The sequence below is a fragment of the Tyto alba genome, unplaced genomic scaffold (genome assembly GCF_018691265.1).
Source record: "Tyto alba isolate M040663 unplaced genomic scaffold, T.alba_DEE_v4.0 Super-Scaffold_44, whole genome shotgun sequence".
Taxonomy (NCBI): domain Eukaryota; kingdom Metazoa; phylum Chordata; class Aves; order Strigiformes; family Tytonidae; genus Tyto; species Tyto alba.
In genome coordinates this window covers 15,520,452-15,535,175 of record NW_024881320.1, presented here as the reverse complement: position 1 = coordinate 15,535,175, position 14,724 = coordinate 15,520,452, and the positions used below count along the sequence as shown (strand labels likewise).

General features: G+C 45.5%; 1 protein-coding gene across 1 annotated transcript; it reads left to right on the top strand.

The window, feature by feature from the left end:
* Nucleotides 1–2: 2 nt before the first annotated feature.
* Nucleotides 3–14,060, top strand: SF3A1 (splicing factor 3a subunit 1). The gene is made up of 16 exons (XM_042805133.1): nt 3–198; nt 2,256–2,368; nt 4,084–4,288; nt 5,129–5,386; nt 5,800–5,874; nt 6,594–6,744; nt 7,190–7,383; nt 8,037–8,154; nt 8,266–8,451; nt 8,826–8,947; nt 9,146–9,388; nt 10,063–10,273; nt 11,035–11,189; nt 12,027–12,128; nt 12,348–12,419; nt 13,330–14,060. The coding sequence occupies exons 1-16, from the start codon at nt 133–135 to the stop codon at nt 13,429–13,431; spliced, it is 2,373 nt and encodes a 790-aa protein (XP_042661067.1). The 5' UTR covers nt 3–132; the 3' UTR covers nt 13,432–14,060.
* Nucleotides 14,061–14,724: the final 664 nt, after the last annotated feature.

Here is a 14,724-nt window from a genome sequence, read left to right as displayed (position 1 = left end):
CAGCGCCCTCCGCCTCCCCGCCCGCGGCCGCCATTTTGTCCGCGGTACCGTCAGCTCCCTCCGCCTCTCGCTCGTCCCGGCCCGGGAGCGGCTCCGGTGGGGAAGTGCTGCCCGCCGCCCTGAGGGAGCGCCATGCCGGCCGGACCCGTGCAAGCCATGCCGCCGGCGCAGCCAGCGCCCCCCGCGGAGAGCAAACCGGTGCGGGCCGCGCGGGCGGGGGGGGGGGGCGGCCGCGCTGAGGGGAGGCGGGGCCCAGGGCCGGCATTGTGATCTCTGGCTCCTTACCCTGATCCGCTTGTCGTGTTTTGGGTTTATTTTTGTGGGCTTTTGTTTGTTTGTTTGGGGGGGTGGGGGTGCTGTGTGTGTGTGGGGTGAGGCTGCAGTTCCCTCCCGCTGTTTGCCGCCGATTCCCGTAGGCACCGGCCGCAGCTCCCCGTCCATCCACCGTCAGCCCTCTGGGCGGGGGGGCGGGTGCTACACACGGCAGAAGGCCGAGTCCTTGCCTGGAAGCGGCACGGGATTGGAACTGTGAGGGGCGTTAGTGTTTGCTGTAAATTACGGGAACAGCCCTGCCGCCGGAAAGAATTTATGAAAAGGTTAAACACCCCCGTCCCGGTGTGCTCGAGAAAGCGTAGCACTCCCGTGTTTTGCACTGCCTGGTTCTCTTTTGTCTCGGCCTTATTCACCTCCAAGGAGGCTCATCCTGACATGTACCTGGAGCTGTGTCCTGTCTGCACGTCCCAGCGGTTTCACACACCAGCACCGGCACTTACGCAGCTGTACAGCAAGTCAGTGTAGGGATCAGGTCTGACTGAAAATCTTGGGTGATTGGTGTAGCTAGCGGAATTAGGAGGAAAATCATGGTTTCCCCAGAAAAACTTAAGTGACTTTCATGCATATAAGTTTGCAGGGCAACCCAGTATCACAGTTAAATAAAAATATTTCTCAAGTGCAGTGTTGCCTTATCCTTTAGCTCATCAAGATGGTGTTGTCTGGAGGGAGTGGGAATGAAGACTAATAATATTTACGGTTCCTTCCTCTTGATGCACTTTATTAAGGTTGTATTTGACTCAGGAGTGTTTTCTGCCTTCGAGTCCCCGTGGATTTTGTAGAGCTAGTAGCTTTACTTGTATTTTAAAATTTCCCTGACTGTCCCTGTTAATATTATTAGCATTTGCCATACACCTCTTTTATAACATTTCTGCTTGTGAAAGTTGCTTGGTAAGGAAAGAGAAGTAACATCTTTAGTATCATGCAAAGAGCAGCTTCTGGTCTTGTTGGAAGACATAGCTGTCCAAGGGAGGATTCTGGGATTTTAGGTTGGATCCTCCTAAAATATCAATGAGGAAAAACACCCTGCAGAGCTTTTTCTTTATGAAGCGTCTTTTGATGCAACCACATTAGGATTAAAGGCTGTTTTATTTAATGTGAAGTTAATAATTCAGATTCTTGTTTCTTGTAGTCCCACAGGCCTCTAGGAACGTTCATAACTTCCAGACTAATTTAGTAATGCTGAGTTTTCCTAGATGTGGTGTTACAGCCTACTCCCCTATGCTGCCTCTCACTCAGCTTGGTATTTATAAACCTACTCAGGGTCAAGGCTGAGATAGGAAAAAATGCCAGGAGGACTTGTTTTGGTTCCCATGAAGGGGCCTTCCTTGTTGTCTTGCTGTGCCTGCCCCTGCAGCGGGTGCCCTTGGTGAGCAGACAAACATTACCTCCCACCCTGGGAAGTTGAGGAATTAGTTTGTGGAGCAGGTCATGTAGATTGTTAAACCAGAGCTTTGTGTCAGGAAAAATTCAGTGATCTGGGGCTGAGGAGGAGGATAGATGGTCCTGTGTGCCATTTGGAATACTTAATTCTTACATAGAATTTGTTAAACACGGAATTGCAGAAGAGTGTGTGAAGGTGTGTTAGAATTGTTAACTCCCAATGTAGATGAGGAAAGTGAGAGAGAAGGGAGATGAATTTTCCAAATTAGTCACCTGAAAATAAACCTAGTCTGGGTTTGCAACCTACTGGGCTTTCACCTCTGATGCTGGTATATATTACGTTACTCAACATTATTTGAAGTTCCTTCTATTTTCAGCTTTGATTTAGGCTATTTGAGTTTAATACCTTGACTGACTTCAAACACCACAATGAAGGATGTCTTCCTGGGCCACCACCTCTTCACCTTTTGAATAGTTGCTGTAGTTGTGAGGCAGCAGTACAGAGGACTGTATACATGTGTATATATACGATTTTATTACAGCCAGAAGAGGAGCCAAAAGAGGAAGCAGCACCAGCCAAACCCGTGGTAGGAATTATTTACCCTCCTCCAGAGGTCAGGAATATTGTGGACAAGACTGCCAGCTTCGTAGCCAGGTAAACGACACTGGTGTTGTCTCATGTTTCCTGGGATTTTCATGCTTTTCCTCTTCAGTGCTAGTGTCTGCACAGCTCCTGAAACTGAAGCAGGTCAAAAATCCTGTGACTTTATGTGAAGGATTTTAAGGATTGATTCTATACCAGTGAGACTGTGGAAAAGAAATTACAGTATTCTGCTTAAGAGGTATAAGACATGCATTGCTAGAAAAACTGTGTTGATAAATAAAATAAAGTTCTTGGCAAAATCTGTAGCATGTGCTACAATAATCAGGTAACATTTCCTGTTCTGGATGATCTGAGGAGGGAACAAAATCCCAGGTAAAAAGGGAGCCTCGTTACAGGTGCTCCAGTGAGCAATGAAGCCAAGAGGAGTGAGTAGCAAATGGTAGGTGATGAACTTTCCAGTACAAGGGTGTTCACTTGCTTCTTGAGCTCTGAGGTTAAGTCCCATCCTTGTGTGTGTACAGCAGCTGGGATGAGTGTTCGTCCAAGCCTCGGCCATCTCTTTCTCCCTTGATAGCCAGAGGGAGAGACGTGTGTACCTCCAGAAGGTATTCTGATCCTCTCTTAGGACAGATGAGCTGCCAGCGATGTGTATGGGATTTTTTTCCCCTGTTGACTGTAGCAGATTGATTAGCGTGAGTATAGATGTCAAATTTAGGGGAGGAGTCTAAAAGTTGAATATATTTTACTCATTTGGGCTTCTTCCATTTGCCTGATGTCATCATTCTGCAAGTGCAAGTTGTTAGTGTTACGTAGGCCATTTTCTTCTGTTGTTTTTTAATGCTGAGGTATTTCTGGCTGTGTTACCACTACGTGAGGTTTTAGGGAACCGGATCTTGGTCTTCCTGGCAGTGTACGGGTAGCACAGGAGGTAGATGCCCCTCAGCTGGCTGTGTGAACTCTTAACCTTCGTGGCATGCAGACAGGTTGAACACTGTGTGCTTTCACCTCATGAAAATGGGATGGTGGTTGCTGTGAGTTTAAAACAATTACTAAATTCTGGATTGTGTAACTAATCTCTAAAACACTGCCAAGGAGTACTGGCTTCCTTTGAGGATAAGGAAGGGTCTTTGGTATTGTAGAGACCTCTTATTTTGCAGAGCATCTAAAGAAGAGAACTCCAGAGAATATAGAGAAGCATGCTATGGCAGCTGTTAACTTTCTCAAACTACCGTGGAATAAGTGGCTTGCCCTTTGGATGGGATGAATGGATGTTATCTGAACTTAAACTTAAACTTAGCGCTCTCCTAAATGTCACACTCCAAGTGTGATCAGTCTCTGCACAGGCCGATGGTTACCTGCTTTTTTCCTTATATGAACTTTCTGGAAACTAAACTAATCGTAAAAGCTTGTTAATAGAGGAAATAAAATTTATCTAGTAAGTAACTTGTAAACTTTATCCAATGAACTGTCAATCCAGTAAATGGTCTTTTGTTTGCGTATAGCTAAATGAGATCGTGGAACATTCGTGTGAGTTTTTAACTGTCGTGAGAAATAGTCACTGTGAAACGTTAGAGGCATTTGTCCTAATTTAGTGTATAACTTCTGTGTGTACAGCTGGCTGCTGTGTTGGGTATGTGTTACTTGGATGTAAACTCCTTCCATGTAGGAGAGAAAATTGTCTTCTGAGGGGCTGATGCACCAACACACCTTACTATGAAAGTAACAGACATTTACACCTGAGTGTAATTTATCTTTTCCCTCCCCAGAAATGGTCCAGAATTTGAAGCTCGAATTCGTCAGAATGAAATAAATAACCCTAAGTTCAATTTCCTGAATCCTAATGATCCTTACCATGCATACTACCGGCACAAAGTCAGCGAGTTCAAAGAGGGTAAAGCACAGGAGCCCTCGGCTGCTATTCCCAAGGTCATGCAACAGCAGCAAAGTGCTCAGCAGCAGCTTCCACAGAAGGTAAGTATTCCTTTTCACTTTGGGTGAGAACTTTGCTTCTAACTGGTTGTGTTGCATCCTGATGTTAAGCAGGAGGTCTGAAAGACAAGGCAAATGAAGTGGTTATTTTTACGTTTGCAAAAAAGACAGAACCGAATCTTGGAGTTTAGTGTCTGAGGCTTCGTTTTGATGCAGATGTGCATCCCCCAGTTGCTGGTAACTCAAAGTTGTGTGTGAGAGCGCCAATATATTGTTCTACTTGGTCCATTTTAATTACATTTAATTGTGTATTGACTGACATGGTACTTACACTGTTGACTGCTCAAACTGTATGAGTTTAGGACTCCTGCCATAGGCGAGTCTTTAGAATTACTTGGAATTCAGTTTGGGCTTGTTGCGTGCATTGTTTTGTAGAAACATTTCCTTTTTTTTCCTGCCAGAAGGATCAACTTCCCCTTAAAATGTGGAGTACAAAATGTTGCTAATCTTGTTTAGTTTTGCCTTTATGCATACCAGATGGAAAAAGTGCACAGACCGAATCCAAGTCTTCTACATGCTCTGCATGGTCAGCAGTCACTGTGTGGTGTTGACTGTCCTGGGGGATTGTAGTGAAGTCCTGATAGTTTCTGGTTTTGTTGGCTGTTGGAGCAATGGTGTGGTTTTTTTTTTATAGTAGGCCTGAATACAGATGTCCAGATACACATTGTGATATTAATTTTTCTCATCTTTGCAACTGAGCTGCCAGGATATCTGGACTGATGTTGCTTTCCCAAGACAGCTGAAGGAAAAATGGGTTCTCCCAAGTGTTTGGTAAGGGTTTCTTGAGGGTGGTCACTGATCTGTCCCTGTTCTGCTCTGCAGGTGCAGGCCCAGGTGATCCAGGAGACAGTCGTTCCGAAAGAGCCCCCTCCCGAGTTCGAGTTTATTGCAGATCCTCCCTCAATCTCGGCCTTTGACTTGGACGTGGTGAAGCTCACAGCGCAGTTCGTGGCTCGGAATGGGCGGCAGTTCTTGACTCAGCTGATGCAGAAAGAGCAGAGGAACTACCAGTTTGACTTCCTTCGCCCTCAGCATAGTCTTTTTAACTACTTCACTAAGCTGGTTGAACAGTACACAAAGGTACTCTTGGCAATTTACCTGTCATGTTGATTCCTTCAGCAGCAGTATTGATTTTTGAAGACTACTGCAGCCCTACAAAACAGCCAGGCTAGAAATATGTGCAGGTCCAGGAGTCCATCCTTTAAAGCTCGCTCTGAGTAGACAGCTCACACCATACACTGTTGGCAACGTGCAGCACTGAACACAGTGGGCAGTTACAAGTTGTGGGGTTTTAAATATAGAGGGTAGTTGGAAGGCCAAGGGTGAATATTTTTAAGTGCAAGCATGAGCAATAAGAGGGTTGCAATAGAATAAATGGAACATAGCCCCAGGGGTCTATTAATATTTTTATCAGTGTGGAAAGAGAATAACTGCTTTTAAGGAGGCTTTGGCAAAAGGAATTGTCACCAACTGTCATGCAAAATATGTTTCAGATCTTGATCCCACCAAAAGGCTTACTCCTTAAACTCAAGAAAGAGGCCGAAAATCCCAAGGAAGTCCTAGATCAGGTATTACTTGAAAAATTTGCAAAATTGATGAAGTGTTTGGTTATGTTTTGCATTTTTTCTCTTTGCATGCTTCTGGCTTACTGGCAGTAAATACAAATGTACAGAGAATAAAATGGGTGTGTTCCCTGTAGTCACTTGAATACAGGGTACTGAAGCTTGTATTTAAACAACCAGCTAGTGTTAGTACTGGCGGTAGTTTACCTGTGGCGGCATAAATACTGCATGATGCTATTTCCAAGCACTTTACAAAGAATGCTTCCCTCTGGGACAACTTCAGTGTGACACATCAGTTACTAACAGTACTTTCAAGCTGTTCTTTATTACTTCTGTCTTTGTCACAAAGACTGCTTTTGCTTCGGGAAGGCGGTGTTACGGGATTGGAATAAAGTGTCTGTGAATTGTGTGCTGGCTGTGGATCTTCAGTGGTACCTGGGTCATGTCCTACCTGAATGGCTTGGTCTTGTCTCAAGAAGTTTGCAGTTCCAGCTTTATAAAAACCCTCTACAAAGCTGGTTTTCTCAGTGTTATTCAACATTACCCAATAGGTAGACCTGCAGTTTATGAATTAAATACAAATATTTGTCATGTCAGGCCTCTGAAGTAGTGCTTGTATAACTGCCCTGAAAGGGTTGGTAGTGTAAACTTTTAGATGCTGTAGAGATGACTGTGGTGTGTTTCTTGTCTGACACTTGGTGTGTGCTTTATGTCTGCTTGTGCAGGTGTATTACAGAGTGGAGTGGGCAAAGTTCCAGGAGCGAGAGAGAAAGAAGGAAGAGGAGGAGAAGGAAAAGGAGCGTGTTGCTTATGCCCAGATTGACTGGCACGACTTTGTGGTTGTGGAAACAGTTGATTTTCAGCCCAATGAGCAAGGTACTGAAGTTAACTGTTGTAACCTCTATGAAACTGTTCCCTTTGAGTAGGGGCTATGTCCTGAAATGCCATTTTAAGACAGACAGTGGGGTTTACAGCTGCATATCCTTAAAAGATGAAGGGGAAAGCCTTCTAGTGACAGTGTACAGGACTGGTTATTTCTTTGCTGGAGTCAGTAATGTTCTTGAACAAAGTCCAGGACTGCACTAGCATCCGCTTCTCCACTTGCACCAGGGCAGCCACCTATAAGAACCTTCATGTGTCATGCTGATGTTGGTCTGTATAGACTCCATCCATTCCTTTCTATATACCTCGGTTCCCATGAGATTTTGCTGCCACTGCTTTGTAAAGAAACTGCTTTTCATTCAAGAAAGTGAGATTTCTGTCTATGCATTGGGCAACGGAATGGGACAGAGAAACAGAAGCTCTGTTTTCTGTGTTGTAGGGAATTTCCCTCCTCCTACCACTCCAGAAGAGCTGGGAGCTCGAATCCTGATTCAGGAGCGTTATGAGAAGTTTGGGGAAAGTGAGGAGGTAGAGATGGAGGTAGAGTCAGATGAGGAAGATGAAAAGCAAGAGAAAACAGATGAGCCCCCAGCCCAGCTGGATCAAGACACACAAGTGCAGGATATGGATGAGGTAACTAGCCAACAGAACCAGCATTATTTTTGTCCTGTAAAGTTTGTGTGGTTTGTGATGCCCTTCGTTTCCACTGTAAGAAGTTCCTCAGGTTTTTTGAGGAAATGAGATTTCCTTCTGAAGGAGTTTTCGAAACAGCTGGTTTCTGTTGGAATGCTGGAATATGGTATGTTCAGTGTTTTCCATGACAGCACAGTTTCCAAGAGAGAAATCCAGTAATTTTGTCACCTAATGGTGTCGATTTTATATTTCTGTGATCAAGCCTTTTGGGCTTGTTTCTGCACAGATTCTGGAACACTGAAAGATGACTCATTTTAAACTCTTCCTCTACCCACTCTATGTAAGCTGTTTTTCTGGTAACAAGGAACAAAAGCATGGTTAACCATAAGCCCCTGCTTGCTGTGCTGTGGTAATGTGGAAGCTGAGGAGTACTTGCTTCCTCTTGTGGGTCCACTGAATCTCTGATGCATGATTATCCAGAGGAATCACTGCAGCATAGGTGTCCAGAGGCAAAATAGCCCTGTAGCTCTGAAGCTGCATGATCGGCTCTTCCAGTCCTGCATAGGATTTTTATGCCTTTCTCAAATATCGTTTGTTGGTATTTGACAACAGGAACTTGGTTGTGATTTCATTTTTTTTTTTTCCTGGATAAGGGCTCAGATGATGAAGATGAAGGTCAGAAGGTTCCTCCTCCTCCAGAAACCCCAATGCCGCCACCTCTTCCTCCCACACCAGATCAGGTCATTGTGCGGAAAGATTATGATCCCAAAGGTAAATCGGGCTGTTGAAGAAAAACTTTGTCTTCCTGAATAATCACAAAAGCATTTTCTAATAGCCTGCCTCCTCTGATGTGTTTTTAACACTGTGGTTTTGTTTTTCTAGCCTCAAAACCATTACCACCCGCCCCAGCTCCAGATGAGTATCTTGTTTCCCCCATCACTGGAGAGAAAATTCCTGCCAGTAAAATGCAAGAACACATGCGAATTGGTCTCCTGGATCCTCGATGGTTGGAGCAGCGTGATCGATCCATCCGTGAAAAGCAGAGCGATGATGAGGTCTATGCCCCAGGTCAGCCTGAGCATCTGACACAGCTTGCAGAACAGAGTTCCTAGATGAGTTTGGTGAACTCTTAACACACCCCAACCCCCTCACTCCCCCCAGGTCCCACCAATAAGGACCATCTTAAATGTACCTTTCTGTATGATGTCCGTAGTGTACCAGTTATGTGGGTACATTTGTCATCAGTACATTGAAGCCTTTCTATACATGTAAAGGCAAAGAGCATTAGCTGCTGCTGACCAGCCACCAGTTTCAGTCTCTTTCCAAAAAGAGCAGCACTCAGCCATTAGGTACCAAGAAGTTTAAAGGTCATTAACAGAGGCTTGATCACGTTTGACTTTGATTATATCACTTGAGATAAGAATTTCTCATTTTGCCTGCAGGTTTGGATATTGAAAGCAGCTTGAAGCAGCTGGCAGAGCGCCGTACTGATATCTTCGGTGTAGAAGAGACTGCCATTGGTAAAAAGATTGGTGAAGAAGAAATCCAAAAACCAGAGGAAAAGGTAGAGTGGAAACTGTTTTGTTTGTTTAGTTTTGTTTTGGTTTGGTTTTTTTTTTTAGCAGGTTCCTGCAGTATTATGAATACTCAGACAGGAGTCTTTTGAACTTTGTTCTTGCTGTAAAGCTGCTCTTGATTTATTTGCAGCTCACATGGCAGTCTGGACAAGCTGGAGTTATTCTGATTTATTTTATCCTCTCAGGTGACCTGGGATGGCCACTCAGGCAGCATGGCCCGCACACAGCAGGCTGCTCAGGCCAATATTACTCTCCAAGAGCAAATTGAAGCTATCCATAAGGCCAAAGGACTGGTGCCAGAAGATGACAGCAAAGAGAAGATTGGTCCCAGCAAACCCAATGAAATGCCCCAGCCACCCCCTCCTTCATCAGCATCAAATCCCCCGGCTAGCGCTCAGCCGATCACATCCGTGCCTCGTCCACCCACAGTGAGTGTTTGGGCTTCCAAAAGCAAGTGGCCATGGCTGTAGTTAATTAGAAGGGAGTCCTGACGAAAGGCAAGGGCTATAACAGCAGGGCACTGGCTTAGAAACAGATTTTGAGTCAAGTTTGTGTTTCCAAATGACTTTTAAACCATCAGGGGAACCATACTGAACTTGCTGTTAATGAAAAGTAAGGCTTGGGTGGAGCTTTTCATCCTTAAAGGTATCAGAAAGACTAGATCAGCCAGGCAGAGGAGGAACCTGGGCAGTGAGATCTTGGAGGAAGAGAGTATGGCTGTCAAAGGAGTGGGTGGGGGCCTTTATTTAGGTGTGAAAAGACATGCAGAACAAAAGTAGCGGAAGGTAAGAAACGTTTACAGGTGACTCACTTGCCCAGTGTTTCTGCCCCAAGGGTTCTGCTATGTGACTCTGAAATAGCTCCTTCTTTAAGATTGCTACGTGGTTCAAGGTCTCATACCTGAGTGGTGAGGGAAGGAAGAACTGTTTAATCTGTTAATGAGGCTTCTGTGACCATTTACAGGCAGCTTGGGCTGGCCGTCTGGGGGCTCACTTTGCTTCCCAGCAAGTCTTTGTCCAGCAGAAATCCTCTATGTTGCCCTGGTTGTTTGAATTGTGAACAGCGCTGAGCACTCCTGCGTGTGCCACTGCTCTCTCTCCAGATGCCCCCTCCTGTTCGCGCCGCTGTTGTTTCTGCAGTTCCAGTCATGCCTCGTCCCCCGATGACTTCTGTGGTCCGTTTGCCTCCGGGATCTGTCATAGCCACCCCCATGCCGCCAATAATCCACACCCCACGCATCAACGTCGTCCCCATGCCACCCTCTGCTCCTCCCATCATGAGCCCCCGCCCGCCTCCCATGATAGTACCAACAGGTCAGTAACTGCAGCTTTTTCTGGCTAATTGTCAGCTAGTTCCTGTATAATGTGGGCTTGAGCTTTGATTCTTTTCTCCTTTTGCACCTCAGATAATGGCATGTAATTAGGATTGCAGACCCTAAGTCGCATCGTTAAGAATACTGGGGTGTTTGATATGACTTACCAGCACTGCTTTTGGGTTCAAGACTCCTCCAGCAGTGTGAAATATAGGGAATTGTGTCTTGCCACTTTATGTCTGTGCCACTGGGAGCCTGCCCAGGTGAAGGTTAAGAATCCACGCTGGTTTCCAAAAGGAACCAGAGTAGAGAGGCGCTGCCAGCACCTCACTGGGTGCTACAAGTTGTTACGGGAGCTGTTGCTGCAGGAGGAAAAGCTGTTGTCTGGCCCCTTTCCTTATAGCAGCTTCATAGCATGAAGTGCTTTTAAGTTGAAAAGTGCAATGTAAAAGCAATTCTTCCTTTTTTCCTTTTTCAAATTGAGGTGCTGGCACTGCTGCATGCCAAACTGAGAGCGTTTTCATTTTTGCAAGATCCACAGGAAGCTCTTATGCAGCTTGTTGTCTTTTCCTGGACTGTTTCCCAATATAAAAGATCTCCTAACGTTTGAAGTTTGCATGTTACTGTTGGTTGTGTTAACTTCCTCCATGTATTGTGGCATTTATTTTCAGACTTTACTGGTCTGCTAAAAGAGTTTTTGTATAAGGGGGTGTCTACTGTGTACTCGGTGGATGACTGCAGGTTGTGTTGTGTCCCCTTCAGCGTTTGTTCCCGCGCCTCCCGTGGCTCCGGTTCCTTCCCCAGCACCAATGCCTCCTGTTCACCCGCCACCACCGATGGAGGATGAGCCAGTCTCAAAGAAACTGAAGAGTGAAGATAGCCTGATTCCAGAGGAGGAGTTTCTGCGCAGAAACAAGGTGTGTGTGGGGGCTGGCTGCTCGCTGGGAAGCGCTGGAGTCCTGGCCCCGCTGGGCTGTTCAGCCTCCTCTGCTCAAAGAGGATGTAAGGCCGGTTGGATATGCAGAGAGGAGCTGATGTGCTTTGCAAGGGAGTGACTTTGAGACAGCTCCTTCCTACCATCATTCCTGAGCAAACAGCTGCTTTGTATTTTACCAGAAAGAGCAATGCAGTGCTACACACAGACACAGAGTCAGGTAGTACTCTTCTGTAATTAAGGGCAGTGAGAGGTAGGCTTATAGTAATGTAAAGAAGAACTAAAGCTGCTAATAAGCTTTTAAGCAGAGGACTGCTAAGCTGGAGTTGCAAGGAGATACAATATATCAGTGTCAGCCTGATAGTGTGGTAATGTGGTAGATTCCCTAACAGCATGAACTAAATGTTAGATTGAATTCCTTCCTGAGGAGTACCATCATTGTGGGTTGAGTTTTAAGTGCTGTAGGAGGGCTATATGGTTTTCCTGAACATCTGCACAGAGAAGCTGTCTCCTCTTTAATGCTTCATACGTTCACTCTGTAATACTGTGAATGCGCGTGATGCTTGGTGAACGGCATCCGAAAGGAGGCTGTAATGAGAGAAATCCAACTTAAATGTTTTATTTTGGTAGCAGTGAAGTAACTTTCTCAGTGTTGAGGCAAATACGTTTCTCTGTGTTCATTGAGAAATCAAGATATGCGGCTAGTTTTGGAAATAATTTATTTGTCTGCTGCTGTGTCTATAAATAATTTGTCTGCCGCTCTTTTATCATAGTCCTGAGCCTCCTTGCCTGTAAGAGACGTTATCTTTGTTTCCTCTAGGGTCCAGTCACGGTCAAAGTCCAGGTTCCCAACATGCAGGACAAGACGGAATGGAAACTGAACGGCCAAGTGTTGGTGTTCACCCTGCCGCTCTCAGACCAGGCATGTAGCTTATTAACCTGGCCTCTACCCCGTGCTGTTTTGCTACGGAGTTTCTTTACTTTAAGAACAGCAGTTGACCTGCATGGCAGAAGCTGTAAAACTGGATGTTCCCCACGCTGCAGCCTCTTGCCCAGCAGGCTTGCGTGGCTGGGGGGAGCAGTGCTGCCCATCTGTACAGTGAGGGAAAAAAGCCTGAGCAAGCTCTTTAATTCTTCCTAGGTGTCTGTTATAAAGGTTAAGATCCATGAGGCTACAGGGATGCCAGCTGGGAAACAGAAGCTGCAGTATGAGGTGGGTATAAGCCCTTCAAATATTGTTTGTTACTTCAGTGCTTTCTCACACACAAACTGACTTTTTACAAGAAAAAGTTGTAATGTACCTCCTGAGATACTGGGAAGAGCAGAGGAAATGTTTTTCATTCTGTACAGCACACCTGGTTACAGAACTGCACACCGTTACAGCAGGACAGGCCTCTAATAGGTGGCATCAGTGAATCTTTACATTGTCGCTCCTGCAGATGAGTCCTCTAAGCTTGATGGCTTTTTCTGAAATCTGCCTGTTATTTTATTGGGGGGGTTTGGACATTTAAATACAGCAGTCTGCTCCCACCGATCTGTCCTGTGTGCTCTGGAAGGTGGGTGAGAGTACCTTGAAAACCTGGTGGCTCAGAAGAATTTCCCCAAAACACAGAAGGAGAAAGACCTCCCTCTCTTCCTCTGGAAACTGGAGCTGTTAGAAAGGCACTGTTCCTTTTTAATAACTTGGTCCCAGTCATGCATGTGCACAGGCACAACCTGCTGCCTAAGCAGTGAACTTTGTGCACTTACCTCCTCAGGAGTTCATCTACTTCCAGATAGTGTGTTGACCCTTAGCAAGAAAGGAAGCTTAACTGATTTTTATTTAAGATAAAAAAGGGGGCGAGGGGGAGTGGAGCCTGAATAACTTCACTTGTTGTGGTGACCATCTTTATATGTCTGTAGAAGTGTATATTGTCCATTTGTACTCTTGCATCATTCCCAGCATACCCACCTCCTCCAGTGCCCCATCTTCTGAGACACTCCTGGATCTCTCCAGGGCTTTTCAAAGCCAGGAGGGCTTCAGCTGTGTGAGGTTTTGTGGGAAGGGAGCATTAAGATTTCTGCTGTGACTGTTGGTTTGTTTTATTTTTTTTTTTTTTTCTTTTCTTTTCTCCTCCCCTCAGGGCATCTTCATCAAGGATTCGAACTCTCTGGCTTATTACAACATGACAAGTGGCTCTCTGATTCACCTGGCACTCAAAGAAAGAGGAGGCAGAAAGAAATAGGAGCTGTGGAGCCCAGAGACATAACATGGCTGCCTTGCCACTTGAGTAACCCCAACCCTTGGAATCCTCCAGCCTTTTAGGGGCTACTGTGACTGCCTGCCAGCTCTAGTTTGAAAAGAGAGACTATGAACCCTGTGTTTGCGTGGCTGATGAGAGAGGGGAAGTTGCTAGAGCCCTGAAGTGTGTAATGTAGTGACCTAGTATGTAACTGCAGCAGTCTGTTAGTGATCAATGCTTTGCCCGAGTGCTGGCTCTCCACTGAATTCCCTCATGAAGCAACATTGAGGTCATGCCCAGCTTAGTCTGGATCCACCTTTGAGGGATTTACACTGACCAAGAACATCATCTGTCTGACTACAGTGCTCGCTGCTTCATTTAACCTTTTTCTAATTGAAAACTTCTTCCTTCTCAACGTACTTATTTAGCCCCTTGTTCTTTCTCTGTCTCAGATCTATCTGCAAGAGCCTTTTGCACTGACCCTGGCTTGGAAATTTATCTTCCCTCAGCATGAGTGTATGCGGCTGTTCCCTGCGGTAAAGGAGATCTGGGTCTGTGCACACTGAACGGCTTCGTGCTGTTTTCTGTACAGCCTGTGATTTGTTTTAATAAACACGCATTTCGGTGTGGGATTGTCTGTCACAGCTCTCGTTTTGGGGTTTTAGGTTTTTTTAGATGGAGATGCGTCTGGCTTCAGAGCATTCGGGTGGGTTGTGAGGAAAGACATCGGGGTTTTGTAATTAAGCACTTTATAGTAGGAAATCCTTTTATTTTCTGTGACAGGCTGCAAGAAAAGGGTTTTGTTAAAATTTCCCAAGTGCCACACAGTTATTCCTGAACATAAAGCATGTTATGTCTGTGTGTGGGGGCAGAAAGACTACTTTGAACTTAGTGGGAATTTTATTGGAGAAGGTGTTTCACACTTTATCATGCAACTGTCATCTCTTGCTTCTGGAGAGCATATAGATCTGGAAAACAGATTATTGCTGTACCTTCAATCAGAGCTGTGTTGCAGTTTGGTAGAAAGGTTTAATTGACAGAATTAGGTGGCAAGGAAGAGGGGAGGGTGTCAGTGATTTGGATACTTCTTTTGGGAAAATCCAAAGCCAATGATGATTATTATTTTTTTTTTTAGTGGTGATCAGGCAGTACAGGAACATCCTGTTTACCTTATTCTGTGCTTAGGGGAGAGAGGGGTGAAGCAGGAGGGAAGAGCCAGCATCTCCCTGGGCGGGAGGAAGCCCTGCTGCTGTAGGGAAGCTGCCTGGCACTGGCCCAGCCCAGGTGGCCAGTGGT

What these genes read in the sequence shown, in the direction of transcription:
- SF3A1 (XM_042805133.1), top strand. Translation starts at nt 133, where the DNA reads ATGCCGGCCGGACCCGTGCAAGCCATGCCGCCGGCGCAGCCAGCGCCC. An exon ending in GAAAGATTATGATCCCAAAG is followed by an intron (nt 8,155 to 8,265) that starts GTAAATCGGGCT and finishes TTGTTTTTCTAG; the next exon opens with CCTCAAAACCATTACCACCC. An exon ending in CCGTGCCTCGTCCACCCACA is followed by an intron (nt 9,389 to 10,062) that starts GTGAGTGTTTGG and finishes CTCTCTCTCCAG; the next exon opens with ATGCCCCCTCCTGTTCGCGC.